Raw genomic sequence first — 15,408 nt, 5'->3', positions numbered from 1 at the left:
TGAATGTAAATAGATGTTCCCACAACCAGGTACTTCACATGCCATAATGCTGTCTTATTTTGTTAGCCACTGTGGGCATCTCCAAATAGTGGGCCCTTTCACATTACAGAATTATAGCATTATGGTTCCACTTAACTGCTATGGCTACATCCTATGGAATCCTGGGGTTTGTAGTTTAGGGAGGCATTACTGCTCTCTGGCAGAGAATTCTGAGCATCTCTCTCTAAACTGCAAATTCCAGGATTCCATAGGATGGAACCATGAGTGTTACAGTACTATAACTATAGTACTATAACTGTGTAGTGTGAAAAGGGCCCCAAAAGTCAGGATATAAATGAATTTAAATAGCAAAAATGAATGAACGGGGTAGTCATTGGGTCAATGATTTCAGTGGTAACCTCATTGCTGGGTTTTCATCTGCCATTGGAAACAGTATCTTTCCCCGGATTTAGCAAGTTCTTGTTCAGGTTTGGATATCACATTACTGAAGGGTTTGTACGTGAAACTAGTGACTGCTTGCTGATGTGGAAACAAACCCATTTGGTTAGGTGAAATGTAATGATTTCTAATGACTTTTGACAGGATTATTATCTCTAATGGCAGGAATAAACTATCATGTTAAAAGCATGTCAAAGTAGCTGACACCACAAATCAATTAATGGAAAATAAAATATACCACACTGATTCTGCCCCCCTAAAAACAAGACGTGGATAACATATGTCCGGAGATGGTTTAATAATCAGGTTTCAGTAGAAAGAAAACAAGAAATATTTATTTTGAAAGAATCAATTGACCGTGCAAGTCAGGAAAAGAGCTGGTTAGCAGAAAGGCCTAAGAGTTAAATTAGTTATGCAATTCTACATGTCTACCCAGAGGTCCTACTGATTTCAAGGGGATTTTAAGTAGGTAAATGCGAATAAGATTGAAGTGTGACTGACTGCAAACCCAAATTACTCATTTTTAATGCAGACATTTTACCTGCAAACCAGTGAGGACAATGTAACCTAAACTTTTGCTCTAATCCAGCCTTTCCTAACTTGGCATCTTCCAAATGCGTTGCACAAAATTTCCAACATGATTACTGATAGCTAAGGGATGGTAGGAGTTGTAGTTCAAGATATCCAAGAGACAGTACTTTGGGGAAGGATTCACAAATCTGCAATGATTGCCCTATTTTTCATTGCTTTGGTTTTGTTGGCAGTAGAAGCTTCAAGTCAGAAAACAGCAAAAGTAGGCACTGCTTTACCCTGAAATAAATAACCATGAGTTAATCAAACCAGGAAGAAACTGACTGCATATCAAAATAGCTGACACCACAAATCTGTGGTGAATCCATTTTCAAATGTGTGTATGTCTGTGTGAATATGTAGGGCAATGTGACTGAAGATTTCATCACTTTCTTGTGTGACATGTTTCTTCTTTTTCTACCCTTAAAAAACATTTAAGTTGTTTTCCAGAAGACAGCCTCTGCCCCGTGTGTGTTTGACAATTTTCCCACCCTGAGGATGGGCTTGCTTTTCTGACCATTTTTTCCTTTATCTTTATGTGAGGATTTTACAGATATAATTACAAATATGTTTACAATTTTTAAAAAGCTCTCAATATACCCTTCCCATGAATTTGTACATGACATTATGGTGTGTAGCTTATTTATTCATTTTGAAATAGTTAGACCTTCCTATCCACGCGGGGAGGAGGGTTTCCCACCCAGCAGATACGAAAAACATAGGACCTCAAGACCCATTATGCCTCGGTGTATGGTACAGTCTGCTTCTTTGGTGGTTTTTAAGCAGAGACTGGATGGTCTTCTCTCAAGGGTGCTTTGATTGTGTCTTCCTGCATGACAATGGGTTCGATTTGATGGCCCTTGAGATCTATTCCAACTCTGTGATCATATGATTTAAAATTGTATCTTCTACCACTATATATATATATATATATATATATATATATATATATATAATGCTATAGCAGTGCAAATATGGATAGATTTTATAAATATATATTGGGTCCTTGGTATCCACTGGGGTTTGGTTCCAGGAAACCTCCCCCCCATGGATACCAAAATCCGTGGATGCGCAAGTCCCATTAAATACCATGTTATAGTAAAATGGTATGCCTTACATAAAATGGCAAAATCAAGGCTTGCTTATTGGAATTTATCTTTCTTTGAACATTTTAAAGCCGTGGATACTTGAATCTGTGGATAAAAAAAATCCATGGATATGGAGGGCTATATATAGTTCTACAATGCAAATGCAGCCTTGACCCAATGATTCTATAAAGTCCATCCATATTTGCATTGCTAGAGCATGATATATAAAATGCCTTCTATTTGCTTAAGGATAGATTAAGCATTGTTTCTTCAACAGTGTTTAATGATGGGATGAAGGTCACCAAAGACCTTCTAGGCACCCCACTTCATCTTGGCTATTGGAAGAACCATCTGAAAGACATATCCAGAAGATTTGCCATCTATAATACTGTGATTTTTAAAAATTGTCTTAATGAATTTATTTTGATTAGTCTAGCGGTAGCTAACTCTATTTGCATGGATTCATTTATTCTTCTCCTTTTGCTCTCCCTCACTGATAAGAATCTTCAAGTGGGAGGAGTGGCTGTGGCTGCTAGTAATCATTGCTCATCTCAGCACTCCACATCTTCTCACTCGGGGCTTCTGTGCAAACAAAGCAGTTGGAGTCAGAGTAATTTGCTCTGGCTAGAAATAGTATTTACTATATTGACAAGTTTACATAGCCATTGGTTTGATATCATTGTTGCTGGTTAGTATTCAGCATGCATGAGAGACTATTTACCTAGAAAAACTTTTCCACTGAGGGATTAGGCAGGCTGAAATACAAAGATAAACCTAAGTGCAAAACTTGGTAACAGACTCATTTTTTCACTGCATGTGGAAATAATTTAAGTAATTTTTTAAAAGTACATTAGAATTGCAATCCTGTGCACATTAACCTGGGAGTAAACCTTTTTAAACCCAGTGAGACTTAACTTTCCTGGGCCTATGTTTATCACTGAACATTTCAGATGAACTAAATTCTTTTGAAATCAGTGAACTTACTTCTTAGAAAATCCCTGTGTTTATGGGTTGTCTGAAAAAACAATATGTGAATCCAATGAAAAAGTAGAGAACAAAGTATATTGGTCTAGAATAATTTGAGAGCCCCCTCCATTCCTTTTCCAACTAGTCAGAGCATTATAGAATTCAGAAACAGCATTTCTCTTAGTACAGAAGGGGAATGTGGTCAATAATAACAACTACATCAAATATGTAACCTTTGAAGTACAAACATGAGGCATATTAAAATCAACATAATATAATTCATTAGGAAATTATATGAACCTTGTCAGCAACAATTTAAATTGTCAAACTGAAGGTGACACTTGTTTACACAATGTTGGAACTTGAGGTGGGCCAGGAGATGAATTGCTGGTCTACCTCCTGATATAGCTGCTGATTCTGTTGACTGTTATCTGAGCATGTGCCCCTGTGGAGACCAGCCATATGATGACCGTTCTCTCTAGAACAGGAGTGGCAATCATGTAGCCCTCCACATGATACTGGACTGTAACTCCCATCAGCCCTAGTCAACATAGCCATCTGGAGGGTCATGTGATTTCTACAGTTGATTTTGAACTATGTACTGTAGCTACTTCCTCCAGAGTTGTTGATGATGAATAACTAGATAGCTACAAGCGTCACCGTAATTGGAGGGACCAAGGGCTCAAGGTGAAAGATGCCATTGGTAATGGTTCCCAGTTTTTGCTTGACATGGTGACAGGCTGTATGGCCTCAACAGTAGTAGAAACATTTCCTTTTCTTCCTTCCTTTTTTTTTGGGGGGGGGGGATCACCATGGGCAGCAGTAGGGAGAGATTTGCTCATATCTATTTTATGTTTTACAACTCAGAGTATATTTCCTTGTCAAATATTTGATTCTAATGATGTTCTGATCTCATCACCACTTTGGGTTTATATCCAAGCACCTGTTCAATATCATAATTAGAACATTTCCTACCAATATTATACTGTATCAAATTAGTTGAAATAATTTGAGAAAAGAAAAAAGGACAATGTTATTTTCCCCTATTTTTCAAGCTTAATTTTAATTGGATGTGGAAAGGGATAATAAACCATATTTTACTATAGTTCAACAAATGGGTCATAGAGATAAATTCTATGAAATATATTTTCATTACATTAATTTGGAAAGAATACCCATCATTCTATAAATCTATTACCCTGTTGCAAACATTGTTCACTGCCTTTGTATGTCAACTTCATCTTCTTGACCACATGCATAAGATATACTGTACAACCAATCTTTAAATGAAGGTGCTTCTGTCTTTTCCCAAAATTCAGACTGAGGATTTTACTGATATAAGAATGAAAAAAAAATCAACATTATATTTTCTTTATACACTCATTAATTCTTAGTTTGTGATAGAAAGGCAGTCATTATTCAAACTGGGATTTTGTAAACAGAAACTGATACTTGAGCACAGATGTTTGTGGACACTACATGATAACATGCTGTGCCCATGAACAGAAAGTACGTAGGCCCATCATCTCAAGGGCAACTATAGAAATTATATGTAGAAAAAGAATAACAGAATGGGGTGTGCAGGTGTGGAATAATCAGGTAGTCAAAAACACCACCTAGCAGTTCATGGACTACAGTTTAACTGGCAACCTTGTTATTTTGTAAACACTATTATAATTCATTTTTAGAATTAAGATCAAATTTTCAGTTGTTCATTGGTGTTTTGCCTTTTTTTAAAAAGTCTACTGACATTAATTAACAATTCTAAATTAAATTATCTGGGACAAAAAATATTTGCAATTTTCCCACAGTGCTACTAAGCTGACACAAATGAAAGCCAAGAAAAAGTCTAAATATACTGCTGCGAATTAGACAATTCTTTCATAAGATTCCAGAGAGTGAAAGAAACAACCCTGGTAAATAATTCTGTTTGTGTTACAAATGGGAATATGACTTCAGCAGTGCTAAATAATTATGACATTTACAGACCACATAAAATGACCATCAAATTCCTACAACCACAAATTCAGGGTATTTGTCACATTATTTTGATTTCTCTGGTTCTCTGTTGTTACAAAGATGAAAATATAGGGTGAATGTCATTCCTTGGAGAAAACCCAGGCATTTTTTTCTTCCTGTGAATTCAGCTGCAGCTCAAACATCCATTTGTATTTATTCTGAAAGTTGCACTGAATTGGCAACCTCCTGTTCAAGAAAAAATTTACTTGTTTTCTGACCCTGAAAGAGAGAAAGAAAGTTTTTAAAGAAAGAAGCAAAATGAATTAAGTGTCAGATGACTAGCAACCTTTCTTACAGGTTCAATACTGCAAGCAGCAGCTCAGTATCAAGAACAAGTGCTACTTCTTTCTGCAGAAAATTTAAGTTCTAGGCCATAAAAATTCTAATGACTTAGACCAAGCAGCACTCTTCCCAGAAGTTCTTTGGTTCCCAAAACTGAAACAAAAGCTGAAGCAGGAACTTCCCAAAAAACTCTTCTGAGGAAATGAATGGGTGATGAAGCCTCCACATATAAGGCTGATACTTCAGAGCTCTGGAATGTGATGACCAACTGATATCTGGTCTTCCTCAGAAGAATATCTCTGTCACCCAAAGAAATACCCTTGATACTACAGATTTTTTCATTACTGAGAATAGAATGCAAGACACTAGACAACGAAGATAAAACCATAAATTAAAAACTCTCGTAATATAATAATTGAACTGTAGAACTGCAGCAGAAAATAACACAGTACTGTTTTTTGTTGTGTGCCTTCAAATCGTTTCTGACTTATGGTGACCCTATCATGGGGTTTTCTTGGTAAGATTTGTTCAGAGGAGGTTTAGCATTGTCTTCCTGTGAAGCTGTCTTTCTGATTCTTTGGGGAATTGAAGAAAATGCAGTTTACTGTTTACTGTGCTGCTTAATTTGTATCACAAAAGAAAATATATAAAAGCTCACTCAAAACTGCAGTTTGTCAGTAAATCCTCTACAGTGCAGCATATCAACATATTAAAATAGAGGGGAAATGCTAACCACACAACAAATTACTTTATTGAAGTATGATTAGCATATGGTGACCACATGGCTGTATACTACTACCTATTTTAATTAAACTTTTGTTTGTATAGCTCAGAGCCTCAAATAGCAACCATCTGAGGCTTTATGGTAATTAATTTCCACTTTGGCCCCCTTATGATGGGCATTTTCCAGTACATTATTTCCATTTTACTATGTCCCATGTTGTTGTGTTTTCTATTTATGAAACAGATGTTCCACTCTGCTGAACTGCATACCTTTCACTATTTCTCTTAATTAATAGAGTGTAGCATATCTAAGTTACTGATGTCACATGATCATTTTGTTAAAGTATTTAAGACCAACAGTATAGAATGGGAAGTTGAAGTCTCCACTCCAAACTGCTTCCCCACCACTACATGGATCCAGACCAGGGGATTACACCTTCAAGAGCCTCCAAGAATGTGGAACCTGCATGTGATCGTCTGATCCAAAATCAATACAAGGCCTTAAGTTAGTTCCAAACTTTGTCTAAATACAGTACATGATCTACTTGCAGCTGCCCAAAGTTGTGCAACTTCCTTCCAACCATACCAATTTCAGTCATCCATGATACCTTCTGAGTTGTGTATCAGGAAAAAGATAGGACTGCATTCTGCCTTTTATACACTAAAAACAAATGCCTGGGCCTTAAGATTATTCACAGAATAAATGTTTTCCATCTTTCCCCCCCCCCTTTTCACCTTGAAAATACTTTTCAGAAGGTGTGGAATCCCTACTGAACATGGTGGGATGTGTTGTGGGAATTCTGGTGGAGAGGGAGTCACTCAAACTGGGTTCTTCTCCTTCCAAGCAGTCAATTTCCCATCTCCCATGCTGCAGAGGAGAAGCTTTTCCTTATGATCCAAGTCTGTTATCTTCCATTTCCTTTCTGTCACATCCAGCTTTCATTCATCTTTCTACATGGAAGTGCTTTCTTTAGATGAACACTTGTATGGTTGAAACACCTCCATAGGATCCACTTTAAGATCACACTACTTGATGTTTTCTCTAGCCACAGAGCAAACAGGTGAAATGGTCTCTGGATGATGAACAGATGTTACTGTTTAATGTCAGAAAAGGTCCAGGTAGATCAAACTTCTCTGTCCAGCCACCATCTGCCCAGATCATGCATCTCACTGAATGTGGCCTAGACATAGCCCCATCAGAGTAGTGGGTCTTTTTGTATTGTTTTTGGTAAGGGCATGAGTACCCTTCATATGTTTTTTTTTTCCTTTCTATCTTATTGATCAAGCTTTCTTGATATACTAATATTAGATGAGAATTTCAAGGTAAGGTGTGCTCTTATCACTAAGCTGTAGCCTTTAACCAGCTATAAATGAGATTGTTAAAAACCAAGAGAATCTCTGTTAAACTCATGGCCCTTATTCCATGATGGGAAATAACATACAGTTCAACATAATTATATCTTCAGAAGGAGCTTGACAATGAGTTTACTAAATTGAGACACATGACATCTCAAATCCTAAGTGTAATAGAATATTTGCTTGGGATAGATGAAGGTGGCTAGTCTTGCAGCCTCTGTGTTTACACGGGACAATTATTGCTGATAACCAGAGATAGACTAAAGCTCTACTATGGGATAATGCTAACACCATCTGGCAGGTGCTGATAGCTTGCTGAGTAATGCTGTCATCAGCACTTGAGGGTGATGGAAAGCTATTGCTTCACTAATCACAGCTGCTTTCATGTGCTCTGTATAATTTGTTCCTGTCCCTACAGAAACACTGCTACAAAGAATCTCTCTCTCTTTCTCTCTCACTTAGATTAATAACTTCCTTGTTATCTTTAGGTGCCACTGTTGTCTATTTTATACTGAATGATTTCTACCAGCTGCAATTTTAGTGATCTTTCTAACAGAAAGAAATATAATATGTTTGTTGTCTAAGGGTTGATTCACACACAACCTGTGTCTCTGATGTATGAATGTGATGGTGTTTGGGAATCAGGCTCAGGCATCCTATACAAAGAATGCTGGAATGCAAAGAATTGGAGCCTATTTCTGCAAATGTCTAAATTCCACTCACAGAAATGTTGTACTCCTTTCCCACAAAGGATAGACAGCATATATGGGTTATAGTTATGTAAGCATTTACATCCATATAGATCAGTTCACATTAATGAACAAGCACAGGAGATGGGGGCAGGATCCTGTACCCAATTGTGTGTCTTTAATTTTGGCGATGGGATCATATGTGAACTAGTGAGGATTACCATGGGTGCTTCCAGATGGACAGTTCTGCAGAGTCAGAAGGCACTGTACAGCTATTGTATCATTCCTTTCTTTTTTCTGCTTTGTGGAAAAGGGGGAAAGATGGAAGGAAGTGTTGGAATACATGAGAGGGTTGCAAATGGAAGAGTATATCTGAGCTTGATATAAAGTTATGTGAATGAGACAGGGTAGTTCTATGATAAAACAGTCATCTGGAAGAACCTTAGGGGGAACACCAACAGATGGTGGAAATATACATAGAACTATACTCTAAGTATAGGTTAATTTTTACAAATTGCACAATATTCTTTTGATTGTCTAAAAACTAGGAGAATGCATCACTGCATTCTCAAGTCCTTGTGTGTTCAGATGAGGTGATTGTTGTTTTTAAAACCTGTCAAAGTCTTATATGAGGAAGAGAAAAAATTTAAAGAACAAAATAACTGCCTAATGCTCAAAAAATGATATGTTGATCATGTATCTGATAAATGGAAAGGCTGTCTATTGGAGGTTCCCCAAGGCTGAGAGCAAGACTATTTTTACTGAGATCTCAGGCCCATGTGCTTATGTATAATCTTTAACATATGCAAATGGTCAATGTAGCATCATTTTATTTTTCACTAAATAGCTCCATCCCCTGAAATGGAAGGTCCTTATGAGTCCAAATGACTAGAGCTAAGCATGTTAGCAGGGAGCAATTATACAAACCATCATCCTTAAACCTGTTCTTCATGTTCCTCAGTATGTACATTAGCTGCCTGGCCTCTATAGTTGCGTCATGTATTAATATTTTAGTCATTTCCCATTTATTGTCCAGCAAGTGTTAAGTGCTGGCTTTCTCACAGAGAAAGAGCTGGCTTGGGCCCAGGTTTCCTGAAGGACCGCCTCTCCCCGTACATTCCGCCTCGCACCCTCAGAACATCTGGGCAGCAACTCCTGAAGGTGCCTGGGGCCAGGTTGGCTGTTACTGCCAGAAGATCCTTTTCCACAGCTGCCCCAGCCCTTTGGAATACGCTGCCCATGGAGCTCCGCTCATCTACCACCCTGGCCCAATTCAGGAAGGGTCTTAAAACCTTCCTATTTAATCAGGCATTCCCCGACTAAATATCCTATGGGCCTCCCTCCTCTCTCGTTGCCGTGAGGTTGGGCTAAGGGGCTTTTTATTGTTTTTAAGGATTGTTGTTATGTTTATGGTTTTGGCTGTTTTTAACTTTGTATGATGTTTGCACTTTGCTGCCTTTGTAAGCCGCCCTGATCGTTTGGAAGGGCGGGGTATAAATAAAAAAATTTATTATTATTATTATATTTTGCATATCTGTTAAGTAGAAATCCTGAGACTGAAGGCTCCAGTGGAATAGTTTTCTGCCTCCAACACCATGTTTGTGGATATCTCTGCCCACAAAGGCAACATGGGTCTACTGCATCAGTTCCTTCTGGACTGTCTGAACAATAATGGTGTTGAAGAGAAGATGCTGGAAAAGGTATCTGTTCCTCTGGCATGCACTTTCCAATCCCTTTGATGTTGGGGGCTTAGACAAAAGTTTCTGCTGACAAATTTTGGCAGAGTAGACAATGACTGGAAACAAGGGGACACTGGCCCTCCATATCCTAACTACATCACCAAAGTCTTTAATAGGAATGTATGGCTGAGAGACTTCAAACAGTCAGTATTTACAGTTAAGGACTCCCGATTTGTGCAATGATAAATACAGATGTTATTTTAACATGGAGTAATATGAAAACATTCTATATTTGGCCAGGTTAATGTAATGCAGAGCTCTGACTCCTTGCTATAAATCTGGGTGAGACCATATATTAACTCTATGCTTTAACATGTTCAATTTAGCAATGTAGTGCATTTAACACTGCCTACCTTTCTTCTGCAGATTTCTTCTGGCTCTAATGAAAGCCAGAATGTCAGCATCAGTTTGACGGTCTCCTGTGAATGGGATGGATGAACGTGGACCTGGAGAAATCCTGCAATGATCAAGTATATTCAGGCTTTCAGATGAGTTATCTGCTACTTTGGTTTCATTCTTTCATGAAGGGCTGTATGTTGAAATTTCCATCCCCTGAATAGTACCCTAAATTACCCACTAGGTGAAGTGCCACATAAGTTTAACCTCTATTTCAGCTAGGTTTATGAAGGGCTTTTGGACAAACTCCACTGAAATGCATGGAGATTACAAACCAGCAGTGCTTGGTGGACTACACTCTGTGCTCGCAGGAATCAGCATAATTTCAGGAAAACTACACATGAAATTTATAGGTTGTTATTTATTTTAAAATGAACATAACATCACTTCAGTTACTTAAAAATATCCCAAGGAAAAAATCAATTTGCTAGTCACTGAGGGCAGATATTTGGGAAAGTGCAATTTCCTAGCAGTAGTTTATTTATGTACAGTATTTATATTTAAAAGATGTATGTATAGTCATTTGGAAAAGCTTCCACTGGATTCTATAATTGCATTAGCATGGAGAATACAATTTAGATTGCTTGAAGCAAAGGAATAACCACCACATGCTCGCTGTAAAAAAACCAACTGATAGTCTTGGGAGTGTGAGAATCTCCTGCAAGCACAATTTCACTGAAGTAGTATTCAAAGACGTTCAAAGAAAAAGAAATTAATTTTTTCAGTCTCAAAGATGCTACATGATTTTTTAATAATGGCTTCATTGACTTTTTCTGAATTCCACCTCAATTTCTTCCTATACCTGTTTTGTGCTGGCCTGCAATATTTTTTTGCAAATTTTCCCCACTGACATGTTTCTTTGCATTTCCCCTCAAATATGAACATTTTAGCTGTCTGATCTGAACATTGTTGTCATGTGGGGGGGGGGGGGGGCTGTAACACTTGCAAATTTGCAAATACTCAAGGTGAGCAAATACACCAACTCTTAGAAGATGTGAAAAATGTTACTTTGAGGATATAGAATCCATTAAAATTTCTTTCTATCCTTGGCTTTGGACAACACCTGTCACAGCGCTGTTACAAGGAAGAGTTGCAAAGCATATTGCACATGAATGCCTCAAGGTAAAGAAGCTGTATGTACTCATGGATAGCAACTGCCTGTGCATCAGGACTTTTCTTTGATTTTTTCCCCCCAGCACAGCAATTATTATTATTATTATTATTATTATTATTATTATTATTATGCTTACAATCTTTTAATTAGACGGTTCCCTGCCCTCAGGCTTACAATCTAAGAAGAAACGACACAAAAGGGGAAGGGAGTGGAGGATGGAGCCAGATGCTTTCTGGGAAGGGCTCAGTTCCTTTGGGGAGGCCTGATGGGATTGGCCCACCCCTCTCTCCCTCAGAAGCCAGGATGGAGCCAGATGCCTTCTGGGAACACTTAGGTGTTGCAATAAAATAACCAACTCCTCAAATGGCCACCCAAATAAACCCATTTTAATTTGGTATCTAAAGGACAGCAAAAAAGATGTCATGTAAATCACAGAATCATAAAATCATAGAGTTGGAAGAGACCAAAGAGCCACCCAGTCCAACCCTCTGCCTTGCAGGAAATCTCAATCAAAGCATCCCCGACAAATGGCCATCCAGCCTCTGTTCAAAGACTTCTAGGGAAGGAGACTCCACCACTCTTCGAGGGAGTGTGTTCCACTGTCAAACAGCCCTTACTGTCAGGACGTTCCTCCTAATGTTGCAGTGGAATCTCTTGCATCCATTGTTCCATGTTCTAGTCTCTGGAGCAGCAGAAAACAAGCTAGCTCTTTCCTCAATATGACATCCCTTCAAGTATTTAAACAGGGCTATCATATCACCTCTTAGCCTTCTCTTCTCCAGGCTAAACATCACCAGCTCCCTAAGCCATTCCTCATAGGGCATAGTTTCCAAACTCTTCACCATTTTAGTTCCTTTTCAAAGAATGTATAAGTAGAAAAGTTTCAGGGTTCACATAGTGTATTCGTCAGTGTCCATGCTGTTTGGAGTTGGTGGGAAATCTGAGTGAGAATACCATGGAAAAAAACTGAGAATATCTTCCACTGAAGGACTCTACTGAAAATGCAAATCTCTGGGTGACTGGAAAGCATTCTGAGATTCTCTGCTCAGAACTTTAGGGTTGCTCCCAAACTGAAAGTTATGACCACTAAAACACATGGACAGACAGAAAAATGCTGAGAGAAGATGGAGCAAGCTGACACATTAAATACAGCCCTTTTCATTAATTAGACTCCTCAGGTTTAAAGAAGTTGTATTAATTTTATTGATCTAGTAGTACGGCTGTAATTAATGGCCTCATGCCCAAGAGCTTTGGGTATTAAATGGAAACTGAAGAGATAAACTAGGAACATTCAACTGAAAGCACACTACTGTTGTTAACTGCCATCAAGATGACTTCAACTTATGGCAGCCTTATTATGAATGACAGACCTCCAAGTCACCCTGTTATCAACAGCCCTGCTCAAGTCCTGCAAATTCAGGGCTGGGGCTTCCTTGATTGAGTCTATCTACGTGAAAAGTGACCTTCCTCTTTTCTACAGCCTTCTAACTTACCAAGCATCATTGTCTTTTCAAATGAGTCACACCTTTTCATGTATGCACATAGGTTCCTCCAAATGATAAGGATTCTCAGTCACTGTATGTATGTATGCACTGCTTCACACATTCTGCTCAACATGCTGAAGTTTGGAGAGTTTAGAACCAGTAGTGAATGGCATGAACTGCAATTGTGGAAACAGGGTCACCATATCCAGAAATGCTCTCCTCTTCCAAAAAAAAAAAAATTCGGACACAAGGAACTAATTTCTAATAAAGGCTTAACTGTATTTACTGAATCCTAAAAATAATTTATTTTATACCTTGATGTAGAAGATGAGTTGCTGAGTCTGCTTATACTGCCTTTTATAGAAGACTCTTCATTGAAGCTGGCTCTGCTGTTATTTGGAACTCTGGAGAAGAAGAAGAAGATCTGTTTCATTTCAGACAGCTACAACCTCTAGCTTCAAACTGTATTGACTCTGTTAGAAAAGTCTGTCTCTTGGTGAGTGAAGGCAGTACTCCAGTCTTTAACACACGGAAACATTTAAATTAACTAATATCCAGATGATTTCTACATCATGAATGTTAAAATTATTACTGATAATTTTTAATATGAATTGGCTTTACAGTGGGCCCTAGCTATCTGTGGGGGATCCATTCTGGATCCCCCCACAGATGGTAAAAGACACCTCAAGCCCTCTTCTTTGCAATGGGTGTGCGCCACTGCATGCAAGCGCACCCATTGCAAAAGCCAGGGCTTGCCATCCATGGAAGCTAAAATCTGTGGATGGCAAGCCTGCACTTGGCACAGGCACACCATATGTTATGTGTTTAATTTGTTGTTGTTTTCCCCCTCTCCATAGGAAGAGACAGGAAATAAATAAGTATAATAGAATGATGTTATGTCTTTAACAAACCAGGTAAGCCAGAGATGCAAATTCCTAGGCTTCACACTAAGCATGTCAAGTTTCAGGTGTCTAGGTTTTATGTTCTTGAATTTAATTAATTAATTAATTAATTAATTAATTAATTAATATTTCACCTTTCTTCTGATATAGAGACTGAAGGTGGCTAACAACAAATTTAAAACATTGCAAGTTAAAAAATACTGTAGTATAAAAGCATTAAAATGCAGATTTGTTGTTGTTGTGTATCTTCAAGTTGTTTCCAACTTAAGGCGACTTTGTACATGTATGTATGTATGTATGACTGTGTATGTATGTATGTATGTATCATTGGGTTTTCTTGGCATGTTTCTTCAAAGGGGGTTTGCCAGTGCTATCCTCTGAGGCTGAAAGAGTGTGACTTGCCCATGGGTTTCCATGACTGAGCAGTGATTCTAGCCCTGCTCCCCAGGGTCATAGTCCAGTTCTGAAACCAATACAACACACTTGTTCTCACAAAAGTTAAAAACTATTGATTTTAAAAAGTTAAAAACATTACACATTAAAAATAAAAATGTATTAAAGACTCTACACTGTGGCAGTGACAGATGAGCATTATCTGTTTTCAAATTTTCTCTCAGACACCAATGTTCTTCCTTCTTTCTCACTCTTCCTGTTTTTCTCCTTCACTCTTTAGTTTGCTTTTTCTTACCAAAAGATAGTTTGGACATGCTGATTTAGGAGAATGTCATATCATTTCATAGAAAATAGTGTTCATATTACACTGGTATTTCTGAAATCATTATATGACTGGGAATTGTACTGTTTCTGCAGTGCTATACCCAGGTGCCCAGAAACATATCTTTGCCTGAGGGACATTAGAACAATGGATAACCCACTGGGTAGCCAACAAAAATCAATAAACATTCACAGTTCTGTTAGCAAGTTATAATTTTGGTAATATGAGCATTCTATGATTTTATAGTGTAATCACATCTCCAGAGTAAAGGTATAATTTGCCTACATGAGTTTTAAAATCATTTTAACCTGAAAATATATACAGCGATTGTGATCCTAACCCTGTATTTTTTTTTATGACATGAACTCTTTGCTATGACATGAACCTACTTCTAACTACATGCAATAAGTACTATTGAGAAAAATAAAAACAGTGATTGCACATAATTGTACATTGGTAGGTGAATACATAACAAACACAACCAGCATTTTCCATCTTGGTTATCAGTCATATGAAATCTTTAGGGCTGAAGAGTCAGTTTTCCTTAATGCACTTTGATTATCACCGCATTTTAGCTAGAAAAATTGCACACACAATTCCATATAAATGCTAATTGCTGGATGCATACTGGTGAATTTAAATGTTCATCCTTATCCCCATTCAACAATGAAATAGATTTTTTTAAAAGAATTCTGACTATCTAGAAATGAGTACAGACAAGAGGAATTTTGACTAACACATACAGTGTTTTCAGATGAAGCTGTGTTAGTCTGGAAAAATCAGTAAGCAAAAGGATCTTGTAGCATCCTTGAGACTAACTGAAAGAAAGAAGTTTGTAGCATGAGCTTTCATAGGCTTCAGTCTGCTTCTTCAGATCTATGGGGTCCCTTGTCCCGTAACTTAAAACTGAACTTGTAACCTCATCTC

At 37.9% G+C, this 15,408-nt stretch overlaps 1 protein-coding gene across 3 annotated transcripts in view; it reads right to left on the bottom strand.

Annotated features, from left to right (window-relative positions):
- Window positions 1-751: 751 nt before the first annotated feature.
- KIF6 (kinesin family member 6) overlaps window positions 752-15,408 on the bottom strand; it is a 248,852-nt gene continuing 234,195 nt past the window's right edge. For 2 of the 3 annotated variants that reach the window (XM_089529584.1, XM_089529586.1), the window contains 3 exons: window positions 13,179-13,268; window positions 10,224-10,327; window positions 2,033-5,300 (listed from right to left, as the gene is read on the bottom strand). In XM_089529584.1, the coding sequence (XP_089385710.1) occupies window positions 5,284-5,300; window positions 10,224-10,327; window positions 13,179-13,268 (211 nt within the window). In that variant the 3' untranslated portion in view covers window positions 2,033-5,283. Of the gene's footprint in view, window positions 1,249-2,032; window positions 5,301-10,223; window positions 10,328-13,178; window positions 13,269-15,408 lie in introns of those variants that run through there. The other variant, XR_016281700.1, reaches the window with a different exon arrangement.

The sequence above is a fragment of the Sceloporus occidentalis genome, unplaced genomic scaffold, assembly GCF_023333645.1.
Source record: "Sceloporus occidentalis isolate IW3139 unplaced genomic scaffold, rSceOcc1.0.p SCAF_6, whole genome shotgun sequence".
NCBI classification, from domain to species: Eukaryota; Metazoa; Chordata; class Lepidosauria; order Squamata; family Phrynosomatidae; genus Sceloporus; species Sceloporus occidentalis.
Note: the sequence above shows the minus strand (reverse complement) of the source record. Positions and strands in the feature narration are given on the sequence as shown.